Raw genomic sequence first — 13,725 nt, forward strand, 5'->3', positions numbered from 1 at the left:
ACTTTGTTATTCCTGGCTCATTTTTCCTGATTGAGGTGTCGTACGAAAGGGCAAAAAATGAACTTTCTAGAAATGTGATTTTCTTATTGAAATTCAGATACCGCCCGCCAAAGGACTTTTTGGTTTCCTCTCTTCAAATTGTTGTAATCATTCATGCGTGAAATATGCAGCATATAGGTTGCATTAGATGAAAGGGGAGGATCTAAGCTTTACAAATACGTGTCATTTATTAATCATAACTGTGATTAAGTCATGATAAAGCATATTATGAGAACTCTCGGTTTCGTTTTTTTCTCGGACGCACTGTATAGCTGATGATGTCCAATGATTGAACGATATTCGTCCGCGAGTGGACTGATGCGGCTCTTATCTGATGCTCCTATCTATAAATTGTTTTGTTTTCCTAACCTAGCCATCCTAGCGCTGCATATTGATATTTGGATATGTGCGCTGGTACGATGTGGTGGAGATCGCAAAATAAATCTGCTGGATTCTGGACTAACCAGTATGTCGCAATGATTATGGACAAGTTACGACATTGGCAGTCATTGGTTTACGGGATAAGCCTCCCGATGTTCTCGCAATGTCATTTATTTTAAGTAAACATAGCTGTGCACTTGTAATTTGTGTATGAAATATCATTATTTGATAAATTATCGAATCAGATTCTGTGTGCGTGCGTATCATGAATATTTATGACTAGCGCATGACGTATTAGTTCCTATTGAGCCAATCAAATGCAGCGGTAGAATGGCTAGGTAAGGGAATACAAAGAACCGGCCAGATTCAGGACTACTCTTGCACGAACGTTCGTGAAGTGAGAGGAATCTGCAGGTAAGACCAGGCTTGTGGTCGAGCATTATTTGGAGCAGTATAAGTCCCCATCAAACCAAAACTAGTTCACACTACGTTTTTAAACCGTCCTAGAAAATCTTTTTAAAAGGGTTATGGTCAGGGAGGAATGTGTAAATAATTGTCCGATCCTAGATCGTTCATAAACAGTCCTCAATACGCCCATCTCGTTTGTACCCCGTCCACAGCCAGTTAGTATCAAGCTCATATCGGGTAAATTGGCCATTGCTAGGTAGCCCAAGCCCGTCTGTATTCAGTTTAAACCAGTTCTTTACTAGTTCTACCTCGTTACCAATACGTCCAAATCATTCAAACTAGTTCGCAACTTGTTCTTACTAGTTTTTAACCTGACCACTCCGTTCAGGGACAGTTCATCTCGTCCCCGTCTCGTTCTTAGTGCTCCCGAACGCGCCCCTATAGGCTCGGGGCTATACAAACCCAGCGCGTTCCTGCCATTCCTCATTTCCGTTCAATTATATTACTGCTAATTGATGCTCGACCACGTCATGTTGTAATACGTAGTAGGACCAAAGTACGGCAATTCCGTTCGTAGTACATCCATCTCGTTTTAAGTACATTTTCACTCCGTCTTATTGTAGGACGGGGGAAATTTTGAACAGGCTCAAAGTTCTAGAGCACCCTTCCCATCCAAGCCAGTCCGAGGCCGTCCATAAAGTGCTTAAACAGATCGTAAATAGTTGCTACTTTGTTCATTCCGTCCGCACACGGTTTGAGCGCGTTTGACAACATTTTACCGAACGTAGTGAAAACTAGTTTGGTGTGATGGGGGCTTCACTTGAATGTCTTGATCAGCACACCTTGAATCGTTGAAGTTGAACGGAAATAAGGAATGGAAAAAATGCGCTCGGGTTTTATGACCCTTGAGCCAGGACGTGACTGCACACCCTAGAAGCGCGTTAGAACGCACTGAGAACGAGATGAGAACGAGCCGAACTGTCTCTAAACTAGTTAGAATGGGTTCGTTCGTTTTGAAACGAGGTATAACTAGTTGATTTGGACTTGGTTGGCTTGGACTGCCTGGAATGGCAAATTTACCCGATCTGAACTTGATATGAACTGACTGTGGACGGGGTACAGACGAGATGGACTGTTTATGAACAAACTAGTATCATATTTTAGTCATTTTTACACATTCTACCCCAACCACAACCCGTTAAACTATTTTCTAGGACGGTTCCAGAACGAAGTGAGAACTAGTTTGGTGTGATGGGGGCTTTAAGTAACTCTTTTCCTCATATTTATTTACATTTTATGAGTAATTTATTAATACATTTATTTTGTCCATGCCTTTGATTATAGATAATGAATGATTTTTAAAAAGATGCTTCTTCGACTTATGAATATGGCAAAGAAATGAAAATTAAAACAAGATTTCTGAAATGATCAGTGTTAAAATGCTTATCAAATGAAAATGCGCATACCTCACGCTTCAGTTGCTTCGGAAGATTTTGCATCCCAACGACAGTGTACACGGTCGGTGACTTTAGAACAATACTCTGCGCATTCACGCATCTTTGAACCAATGATAACACATTTCCTTCAGTACCGCTGGTCTCTGATGAGCAGTCAAGGAGAATTCGATATCGCTCACTCTCATCCAAAAATCTGTTGGAATGGAGCACCTCCATTATTCGTATACAAAGTTTATTATCCGTGCCGGCAGCGAATCGGATGAGATTCTCATAGTCACCGATGTTTGCTTTGATTTTCTGTAGAAGTCTGTCCAACTTTGAAATCTTCAGTCGTAACATATATTTCTTTGTTTTAGCAGCGAGATATTTCCCAGCTGAGTGTTCCTGAGCGAGTTTGTGATAAAACTCAATGTTATTGAAAGTTGTCTCGTTGGGCTGAGGAAGGCCTGTGACCGAAACAGTTGTCTTGGATACTATACCAAGCTCACATGCCCTATCAAGGATTGCGGGAGCTCTACGGAAATCATGATGCGAGAAGACTAGTTTCTTAGCATCGTCGAGCAGACCAGTAAGGGCAACTTTGCCTAATTGAGATATTATCTCCCTTAACTCATCGGGTGTGATTTTTACTCTAGACTTTGATCGGGTGTTTGCATGGTGCGCTAAGAAAACATTCACGCTGTCCAGTAATTCTGTTTGAGTAGTAGTATCACTGTCCAGTAGGCACTCACTCCATAAGTGACACACCATTAGACAAAATAACGGTGTTTTAACAAGTTCATTAATCAGTGGTTGGCCGTCAAGGTAAATCTTCAAATCATGTCCGCTATTATTAGGATTCGAGTTTGAAGCAAAGAATCTGTCGATGTAATCTCGTGAGCTCTCTTGTGAGAATCCTTCTATCCACATCTTTGTGTATACCCTTGGAAGTTCCGCTTGATCAAAGAAGTACTCTAGATGAGGGCGTGTTGTTACAAGGACTCGACACTCTGGAAATTCTTCCAAACGGATGACACGGAAAATGTTACTCTCTGAGATTCGCTGGGAAGAAGAAATACCCGCATATTCATCTAGTCCGTCTAGTATGATGTGGCAGATACCCTGATTCTCTCTAATGAAACTCTCCAGACCCTCTGGTGTGAGATCCTCAACATCACTCAAAAGCTGGGATTTGATGGCTTCTCCGATCGATGTGAGATGACCTGTGTTTCGAAACTTTACAACAAACAGAAGTGGCAGGTGTTCTAATGCTGACCCCTTTTCTTTGTGAACCCAGTCGTAAGCCATCTTAGCAACAGCCGTGGTCTTCCCTCGTCCAGCTGGTGCCGAAATGAGGATTCGAGCTGGAAGTCTTCCGTTTACTTTCGTTGAAAATATTTCAGGAACAGAACCCTGGAGTATTTCCTTCTTTTTCGTGTCTTGTCCGCTAGCGTCCTTCTTCACCATTGTGACAACCGTGTGCATGTCTTCGAACTCAGCATAATCACTTTGATCCCACGGTTTCATTTGAATTTTGCACAATTGATCTCGGTACTTATTCTCTAACTTTTCGCGACATCGCTGAACAGTCAATGATGCCGAGATCTTCTTGCTGTAGATACCTGGAATGATACAAGCATATACAAAACTAAATGTCTTATTATACTCTGATGATCTACTAACCTCTTTCCAAGGTTTTGGAGTAATAATTTTTTTATAATTTTCTTTGAATAACATGAATTATGGTGGTTTGCCTCTTTCAAATAAAGTTAAGGCCTAGAAAGTTTCTAAACTATTTTGTTATGTTTTTTTCTTTGGCGTTGGAACAGTGTCATTCTCTACTCGCTGACTTAAAAATCTAGTTTGATATATTATGTTGTGCCCTCTCATGCATATCTCCTTTCTAATGCATATTTCTTCTTCCCCTCTTCTTTACAACCCCACATGCAGCCCATCCTGTATTATTTTCTGTACCCCCGATCTCTCACTTCGATTTGCATTGTTTACTTATTGTATTATGACCGTGTTCTCCTACCTTTGTCATGTAAAGTGCTCTCTTGTCATTTTCTCGTCTCTGATGGCATCCCCCCTTGGTTTCGTCTTATTTTAGTTCCTTTTTGTAGTTACGAATTCGTAAATCCAATCACTTATTATTCCTTACTATCATTTGAGGGGTCCACAATTGTACAAGCATTGTTTTTAGTGGACCCCTCTGTGTCCTATATGTATTCCTTAATTGTTATAATTGATTGTAGTTTATTTGGAATGTTCTGTTGGAAACAGATATAAAATTGAATTTAATTAAGTTAAATTGGATTTGTTATGCACTTAACTCTGCTGTTTTCTTTAATTAGACTGTATAGATCAGTCAGGAAACTTTCTCTCCAAATCGATACTGAAAATCTTGAGTATAATATGTTCTCCTTTTTATTGAAGAACTTTTTCAAACAGAAATTTGAGGGAGAAAGAGACACGGGGTAAAGGAAGATGAAAGGATATTGACCTGGAACGATTAAATTGAACCTAATATAATGTACATTTCCTGATACAAACTATTAATAAGGGACTAAAATATCCCTTCATAACCTGTAATAAAAATGTGAATTGGAATCAAAATGTGTTTATTGTACAAAGTGGATTCACTTGATTTGTTCTTCTGCCGGTATTTAATTATTGCAATTGAACTCCGACTGGGTATGTGATACCTGTTTATTACGTCAATTGCCATTTTATAACACAGATGATGATGGTGAGAGTGATTTTGCAATCAATAGACCTCTATTTTTTCTGGGGAAGCAAGATGATTCTGATATTGATAACGAATTATTTAAATCTTTGGATCAATTCAATGGCTTAAAAATAGCTCACTTAAATGTTTGTTCTTTATTAAAAAATATTGAAAAAATACGAAGTATTAAAGTGGGAAATAATGTTCATGTTGTGACGTTTTGTGAGACTAGACTCGATGATACTACATGTATCACGAATGGAGAGATATCTGTGGCAGGTTATCGTACTTTGTGGTGGTGGTTATTTTACCTGACTACTAAGAAAGCATAGACGGCTTTAGAACCTCTCCGAGGGACCTGGTAATGAGGATTAATGCCTTACTAAAGGGCACTAGCGCATCGCCTTGGTTTCGAACCCGGGTCATCGGATTACGAGACCACTACTCTACCGACTAAGCTATCGCGCCTCCTCCTCTTTTTGAGAAGAGACAGAAACAGATCTGGAGGAGGAGTAATTGTAAACTTTCAATAATCTGTTTATGATACAGTTCTTCTTAAGCTACAATCAAATTCTCTTGAATCGCTATGTATTCAAGTTAATATATCTCATCAAAACCCTTTATTAAAATACTTATTCCATGCATATAGTATAGGCCCCTCGATTCAAGTATTCTTGTTTTTTGATTTGCTTGAAATTGTCTTTAAAAATGTGGAAGCCACATCCTTGGACTATCTGTTGATTGGTGACATAAACTGTGACTTTTTACAGAATAACCCCACTTGTCATACTAAACGATTGTTACAAATTGCTCGTGGGTATAATTTTCATCAACATGTTAAAACACCAACACGCGTTACCCAGTCTACGAGTAGTACTTTAAATGATCGTTCATTTTCCTTAAATAACACTTTGAAAAGGTTAGGCAATATTTTCCAACACTTTGCCCAACGTTGTGCCAAAAGTCAACCCAACCCTATATTGGGCAATATTTTGCCCAGGGGTATTGGTAAACGTAAATAGCCTACTTCAAACGTACAGGATTGTTTCGTATTTTGACCAAACTTTGGGCAAAGATATGACCCTCCAACTGCCCGACTACTATGTTGGAAAAATCTTGACCGGTTAAAAAAAAAGGAGATATAATGCCAGTTAAACTGGCATTATATTCCTGTTTTTTAAATATGTATTGTTTTCTTATTTACATTTACTTATTTTAATATTATGTATTTGTTATTGTTTAAATATGTGTTCAGTTTGTTTATTCATATGTATTTTTAATGTACCATGTACGGACATGCTGAAAAACAGCTATGCTAAGCTGAAAGTGTGTTTTCTTAATCACTGTATTTAAATAAATAAACAAACAAATAAATAAACAAATAAATTAGGACGTTAGTATGTTAGACGTAAATAATCATATTTGATTGATACACGTCTGTAAAACCCCAATTACACACACTCTACCACTAGAATACCCACCTGGATTACTTGGTGTCCCCTTGAGATATGTATCCGCAAGCATTACTAGCTTAGAGTCAATGAGAGCTTGTTTCAGCCTGGGATGCTGGTTGCAAGGCTTCACATTCTGTCTCCAGTCAAACAGCATATCACGTGTTCCCTTACAAGTCACCCGTCCTTCTATCCTGTTGGTTTCTGTGTATCTATTGATTTCTGCGACCTTGAATCCGAGTGTTCGTCCTAAGGCCTCCATCTGCTCACCCGTCTCGATATCCTCAGCCAGCTTGCAGATAAGGTCATTGGCGATACCTTCATGAGCCGCCATACCTATGGGGAACATACACAAAAGAAAAATAAGATTAATAAACTGATTATGAACATATACGCCCGGATTCAAAAAGGAGGTTTGTAGACAAACCTAGGTTTATTGCGTCGTGTGACGCGTTTTGAAGCGTTTCAGACCAAGGTTTGTCTGAACCTTAGTCTGAAACGCATCGAAACGCATCAAATGACGCATATAAACCTAGGTTTGTCGACAAACCTCCTTTGTGAATCCGGGCCATAGCCTCTTTATAGTGGGACAGTAAATCAATTCAGTATTTCAGCAGGTCTGAATTCATCATTGTAAAGTATCAATTATTGTCCTCAGATTGTGTGCTGGTGTAGGATAGAATGTTAGAGTATCTTTGTTGTGCTTAAGCAGAGAAGTAGGATCTTGTATAGGTAATTTGAAAACCTATTTACAAAGAAGTATAATAACAAAGAAAAGAAGAAAACCGGAGAAAACAAGACATTTCAAGAATACGGTCGAGGCAATAGCCTATGAACCTAGTTTTTGCCTGGCAATGCCGGATAAATTGTTGTGATACATTGCTAGAGGCAGTGCTCCGTGAGGGGGTGTACTGCCCCCACCTTTTCAAGTACCTGAAATCATCCTTGCTACGAAAGACCCCTTTTATTTGTGATGAGTGCCCCCTTTTACTTTGTCAAGTGACCCATTGCATTTGTAATAATTGTCCCTTCCGACATGTGATTGGTGCCCCTTTTCATTACTAGTAAGTGCCCCTTACCCTTTTTATAAGTGGCCATTTCTACCCTGATGAGTGCCCCTATTCTAGAGTGATAATTGACGCTTTCCGTGTCCAATAAGTGCACTATTTACTTTTAAAAAATCCCCACATCTTCTTATACCTGTACGCAGTGGCGGATCCAGGGGGGGGGGGGGGCCCGGGGGGCCCGGCCCCCCCCCCCTTGAGAAAAAAATCATGTAAAATCACGTGATTTTTACGATTTTGGGGGGTGCAAATTGAATTTTTTTTTGAGGATCAAAAAAAAAAGTGCTCACTACCTTCTATTTTGATGAATTTCAAATAGCGCCTACGGCCGTACAATGGTAGCTGCGACCATGAAAATCTCAGAATATGTGTGTGTGATATATAATTTCCAAACGAGAATAGCTAATCGGTCGATTATAGTCAAGAAACATTGTTTTATAGCTTAATTAATATCTTGACCTCGAGAGGGAGCTATACAACAAAAAGAGTTAATTATTTACAATTTCATAACTTTAGACTCGATTTCAACCGCGACAACGATCACTGATTATTGTATGATCGCATAAGCTTCCAATATGTTCATTTGAACCAAATTCATGACCCCATACCGAAACTTTTTATTACCTTTAATAGCTGAGGTCAGCGTGAGAGAATCCTAGGGTAGACATAATCACAATTAGTTCCCAGCCATGTTGTTTTGCCACGATCCTCAACCTAAACAAATTATTTCCCATAACCCCGGCACATGTCCTTCTAATTCAAAGCAACTGAGGACTTTTTTTTCGACTTTCCCTGAAGCTATATGCCTCGCTACGCTCACTCGCAATTGATTTAAGTGATATAACCTCAAAGGTATAGACCAAATTTGGAACGCCCCCCTTTCAAAAAATTAAGTGGAAGCTCTTATTACCAATCATGTGAAAGAATATGTTTTGACTAATATGTGATGATACAATTTTGCCGGGAAACCACCCACTAATTGATATATTTGGTAAATTATCATATCGATCCGACCTGGATAGATATCGCGAATGCACTTCAACATTATTGAACGTATAGTTTGCACCCACAACCCTTGAACCACAATTTTCCCACTACCGGTCTTTACTTTTAAAGCTAATATTCCTTCTGTCATGAGATGTTGTTCAAACCCCATTGATATCTATCTAATAAGATTCAATCGCAAATGAATGTTCAAACCATAATAGACAAATGCAAAGCATGATAAGACAATCATAAAGATGATCCTTTTTACAATATATTGATTAAAATATAGGGTTACGTCAACTATATTTTCCACTGTTGGATTACTCTATTTGTTGCATGGTGTTTATAAGAGCGCAACAGTGCAGACAGGCAGAGCAGGCACCCAAAGTGTAGAGTAAAGTTCATCTTTTACTCGTTACGCTTATCCAGAAGAAAGTAATAAGGAGCACACCAAACGCAAATAATAAATTACAATATATGGCAATATATCACAATCTTACCTGGGCTAGTCTGCAATGGAGTCTTCTCGTGGTCATGTGAGTCCTGCTGGTTGGGTATATATTTACCTGTATGGGATGTACAATGTATTATCAGGTGGGCTGTATAACGTACAGACCACCTTATAATTTCGTTAGAATTGCCTTTATTTATTATTTATTATTTATTATATATTTTTCTTATTTCTAACCACTTTTTTGTTGGCAAGATAACTTGGAAATGGCTCAATCAAATAATTTGAAATTTGGCACACATATGTATAGGCATATGTACAAAGCACAATAACGTTTTCAACATTGACCTTCACTGATGACGTCATCTAGGCGCCATTTTGTAAAATTTTACGAAAATCAAATCCTGATCATATCTTCATAACCAAAAGGTATTTCTGATTCATATTTATCATGATCAGGGTCAATATCCGTCCGGTCAATTTCAGGTCAAATAACGCGCGCGTGCGCGTACGTCCGCGCGTCAATGCGCGCGCAAAATTTTGAAATGCTCAAAATCGTCTCAAAATCATTTTGCATACGTTTTAGGCCATTCTAAGCATTTTTTTAAAAATCGCGCACACGCGCATGCGCGCGCGTTTTCGCGCGTAAAACTATTAGACACCATAGAATCGCCATTTTTTTTCTTTCATAATATTCCACATATTTTTACAAACAAATTGATACCATGTTTGTCTCTTTATGACTATAAATAATTGAATAATCGACCGTTTAACATAAATTTCAATGCGCGCGAGCTCTTGTAATACATAGCATATATGGGCAAAAACATGCCTATGCAAAATCCATTATAGCTCTTTAGGATGCAAGGTGACCCCAATTTTTTTTCATATTTTGAGCGAGTATGAATCAGAGATATGATTTCATGTCTCATTTGACCCTCAATTAACTCATGACGTCATCATAATGGCCTCCGAACTCAAAATTTCAATTTGCCTATTATGACGTCAGCATTTTTTTGGAAAATTGATTGTATCTTTCTAAAAATTGATTAATTTTCTTTAAAATTTTGATATGTTCTAGCTGAGACAATTCTCTACAAATCCAGTTGTCACAATTTTTCATTTTGACAAAGGCATCATGGCGTATTTTTGCGATTAAAGGAGGCAAGCTAATTTTTTCACATTTTGCGTGTATTCTCTATGGGACATGACTTTTTCTCAAAACTTGATTCTACATTCCCGTCTTTCGCGAGCAATATCTACGTCGTTTTAGCTTCATTTACGCTGAACTCCGAATATGTTGTAGCTGAGACAAAAAGCTATTTCAAATGTACCCTTTATTTTGTCTCAATTTTTTGTTGGATCAGCCCACCTATACTTGTTCCAAACAAGTATTACAAATCTAGTTTTATTTTTGTACCATAGGCTGGAATACTCTTGCAATAAGAACTGGTTTCCATAGGGGTCCAATATCAAAAATGAAGGAGAGAAGCAACTCAAACGATTGTGAAGGATGATGATAATCACTTCAAAAGAAAAGATAGTTTTAAGTGATCAGTTATCGTTTCTCAAAATTTAAATTATTGAAGCCCAGTGATAATTAAAGCATCAAACTTATTATAGACAAAAACATTTTTTTTCCAATTAAAGGCTAGCCGAGTTGAACTCATGTACGTAACAGTGGAATCACCAGTAATATAGTTACAGAGGTTGTAGAAGTAGCATCAGTAGTTGGAGTAGTAGTAGTGGCAGTAGAAGTAGCAGTAGTAGTAGTACAAGTAGTAGGAGAAGTTGATGTAGTAGTAGTAGTAATAGTAATAGGTTTAATGGTATTAGTAGTGACTACAGTAGGCACATTAGTACTATAAATCGTAGGGCTAGTAGTACTACTAATAGTAGGCATAGTAGTAGTGGCAGCAGTAGTGGTAGTAGTAGTATTAGTAGTAGTAGAAGTAGTAGTAGTAGTAGTAGTAGTAGTAGTTGTAGTAGTAGTAGTAGTAGTAGTGGAGGTAGTAGTAGTAGTAGTAGTAGTAGTAGTAGTAGTAGTAGTAGTAGTAGTACAAGTATGTATGTATGTATGACTGTCGATCACAAGGTCCGCGGTTCGAGTCCCGCTGCGGCACTAATGTCCTTTGGCAAGACATTGATCTACATTTGCCACACTCCACCCAGGTGAAGTAAATGGGTACCTGGTAGGAATTTATTCCTTGAAACGAAGCGCGCGTAACAGCTGCACTGCTAAAGCCAGGGTAATTATGCTGCATTATTGTAGAGCGCTTAGAGACTTCTGATAAAGTAAGTGTTAGGCGCTATATAAGCAAATATAATAATTATTATTATTATTTATAAATTAATGTTCCGGAGTAATGTGGCATGTCAAACCAATTATTTCCCCGACTTTTGCGAGTTTTAGGGAGGTTTCCCGCCCGAAATTTGGGCTCGATGTGTTGTATATGGGATGCAGCGTCTTACTCACATTGCTTATAACGGTTTATTATTGAAAATCACATAGGAAAGACGTTCACTTTGAAAAACTATAAGCAAGATAATAGACAGCTTGATTCAAAGCACGGAACTTTTCCCCGATTCATTTTTTATACGATACTGGCAGTATTAAAAGACCTATATAACTATGAACCCAGTGTAATTCAAACAAAATTTTACCTTCTGATAGTCTTTCACCTAATTCAACAAGTCGTAATTCACGGAGCTTGCTTGCTAGTATGGATCGAGTTTCGGTGCCGTCTCTTTGGTTATAATTCCATTTGATGAGGAGCTCTACCAGAGCTTCATTGACGTTGTTGAGATGTTTTACGATGTGTGATTGGCTTACTGCATAGGAATACCCAAGACTGTTGCACAGTTTTGAGTATTTGCCCGGACCTATGTCTTCAGCTAGTGATATCAGCTCGATTTCCTGCAAAGGCTCCATAATGCTGTGGAAAATCATGATATACAAAGAATACATATGTGATATCAACTCCATTTCCTGCAACGTCTCCATTATCACGGTATATAAGCAATACATTATGTTGTCTTTCTAAAGCAAAGATTTATGTCACTAGATCCAAGCATCGGCACCTTTAAACGAAAAAAAGGTGCTCTTATTATTTAAATTACCTCAGCGAATCTTATCACATTGAAACAAATACTTACAAAGAAAATATAACCATGACCAGAAATTGAAATGAAGATTAAAAGTAACTTATAATGTTTATATTATGTGAGGAGCCTTCGGCGACCCCACCAGTTTATTGCGTTTATCAAACATTTATGATTAAATAGCGGGGGTTCTAGGACAATTACCCCCTAGGCAATCACCCCCCGGAAAATTACCCCCCGGAAGATTACCCCAAGAGAATTACCCCCCGAAGAATTACCCCCGAGGACAATTACCCCCCCCCCCAGAGGACTACTACCCCGAGGACAACCGCCCCCGAGGACTACTACCCCCGTGGACAATCCCCCCCCCCCGAGGACAATTACCCCCGAGGCCGCCGAATGTACATAAATAAAAAGTGATGTATTCGGTCATGACCTTGATACACGAATATGAGAATATTCGGGCCCCTCGTTGCCCTTGTTTATCATGTTCCTAAACGTAATGAGTGAGGTACCTTAAATATTTTTAGCAAGCGACGAAGGCAGAGACCTCATTTTTTGTTCTCATGTAATTACATACACTAACCATTTCTGATATTTGTTTTTCACAAAATCAACGTTTTTCAAATGTAACTAACATTCTCTTGCGGCACCCCGCTTGAAAAATGCTGCGCTCGAGTTACCAATCCAAATGAGATGATTTACCAGAGAGCGGATATTAATTTTCTTTTGACATACAAGAAAACATATTATACTTTAGCATGACAACAGAAATACACAGATAACGTGAAAAAACCTTAATTCTGGATCAAGGATGGGGGCCCATTATTCATACAAAGACAAATACACGATTAACTGATCGCCAGAGGATTCATAAATGGAATTTTACATCCTAATTTCTTTGTTGTGCCATTGTTGGCGGGAGAGGCTGTATACACGAACTCAATGTTAAATTTCTAAGAAATGTAATTTCTGTTCTTTACTCAATAGCAAAACTACGGGGGAATTGGGCAACCTCCCCCCCCCCCCCCCCCACATCGAATTGAATTATTTGAAAAGACTAAAATGAACTTCATAAATAACAAGGAAAATGAGAGTTTATGAAACTTTCTGCCATTAGCAATTTGGAGAAAAGCTCGCATTATACGTCACAGTGTTACAAATTTCTCGAGGGGTAGTTGTCCTCGGGGGTAATTTTTCGGGGGGGGGGGAATTTTCTGGAGGGTAATTGCCCAGGGGGTAATTGTCCTGATACGCAAAGCGGGTGACAGTAATCACCATTATCACTCTGTTGTTGCAGTTGTTTTCATTTTTAGTTGTCAGATTTACCGTTTTGTTCCTTCTTCATGAAGACGTAAACCTAGCGCGTTTCAAACGCATGTCCAGCGAACAAGCAGCGTATATGAGCGTGCTGAATGCGTGCTGAACGTGTCTCTAACGCACCCAACGTTCTTTTTGCATGCACCCTTGAGTATACTTGGCGTGTTCGTAGCTCAGTATGGTTCGGGGACGTTGGGTTAATTCTCTTGGGTGACATCTTGAAGAACTCAGTTGCATTGGCGTCTAGCACGCTCCGCGCATACGGTCTGACGTCCTTTTGGCGTTTACATTCATGCGTCGAGCTCCGCTCACATTTTTGAGCATGCTCAAAAACTCCCGACGCACACAGCGAATGACG

General features: G+C 38.9%; 2 protein-coding genes across 3 annotated transcripts in view; both read right to left on the reverse strand.

The window, feature by feature from the left end:
• The window catches only part of LOC105439913, a 30,335-nt gene extending 27,197 nt beyond the window's left edge, over nucleotides 1–3,138 (reverse strand). For both annotated transcript variants that reach the window (XM_030993040.1, XM_030993038.1), the window contains exon 1: nucleotides 2,295–3,138. In XM_030993040.1, coding sequence (XP_030848900.1) covers nucleotides 2,295–3,035 — 741 coding nt within the window. In that variant the 5' untranslated portion in view covers nucleotides 3,036–3,138. The remainder of the gene's footprint in view (nucleotides 1–2,294) is intronic.
• LOC115927642 lies at nucleotides 3,098–11,887 on the reverse strand. The gene is made up of 5 exons (XM_030993760.1): nucleotides 11,610–11,887; nucleotides 8,995–9,060; nucleotides 6,474–6,779; nucleotides 3,167–3,886; nucleotides 3,098–3,111 (listed from the first exon to the last, which is right to left on the reverse strand). The coding sequence occupies exons 1-5, from the start codon at nucleotides 11,875–11,877 to the stop codon at nucleotides 3,098–3,100; spliced, it is 1,374 nt and encodes a 457-aa protein (XP_030849620.1). The 5' UTR covers nucleotides 11,878–11,887.
• Between the last annotated feature and the right edge of the window lie 1,838 nt (nucleotides 11,888–13,725).

Source organism: Strongylocentrotus purpuratus, unplaced genomic scaffold (genome assembly GCF_000002235.5).
Source record: "Strongylocentrotus purpuratus isolate Spur 01 unplaced genomic scaffold, Spur_5.0 spur5_scaffold_20, whole genome shotgun sequence".
NCBI lineage: Eukaryota > Metazoa > Echinodermata > Echinoidea > Camarodonta > Strongylocentrotidae > Strongylocentrotus > Strongylocentrotus purpuratus.

Bases quoted from the DNA above. Each gene is read 5' to 3' on its own strand.
- LOC115927642 (XM_030993760.1), bottom strand. From the start codon at position 11,877: ATGGAGCCTTTGCAGGAAATCGAGCTGATATCACTAGCTGAAGACATA. The intron at 9,061-11,609 runs GTAAAATTTTGT...CATCCCATACAG, and splicing joins AGGTGAAAGACTATCAGAAG to GTAAATATATACCCAACCAG. The intron at 6,780-8,994 runs GTAAGATTGTGA...TGTTCCCCATAG, and splicing joins TCCATTGCAGACTAGCCCAG to GTATGGCGGCTCATGAAGGT.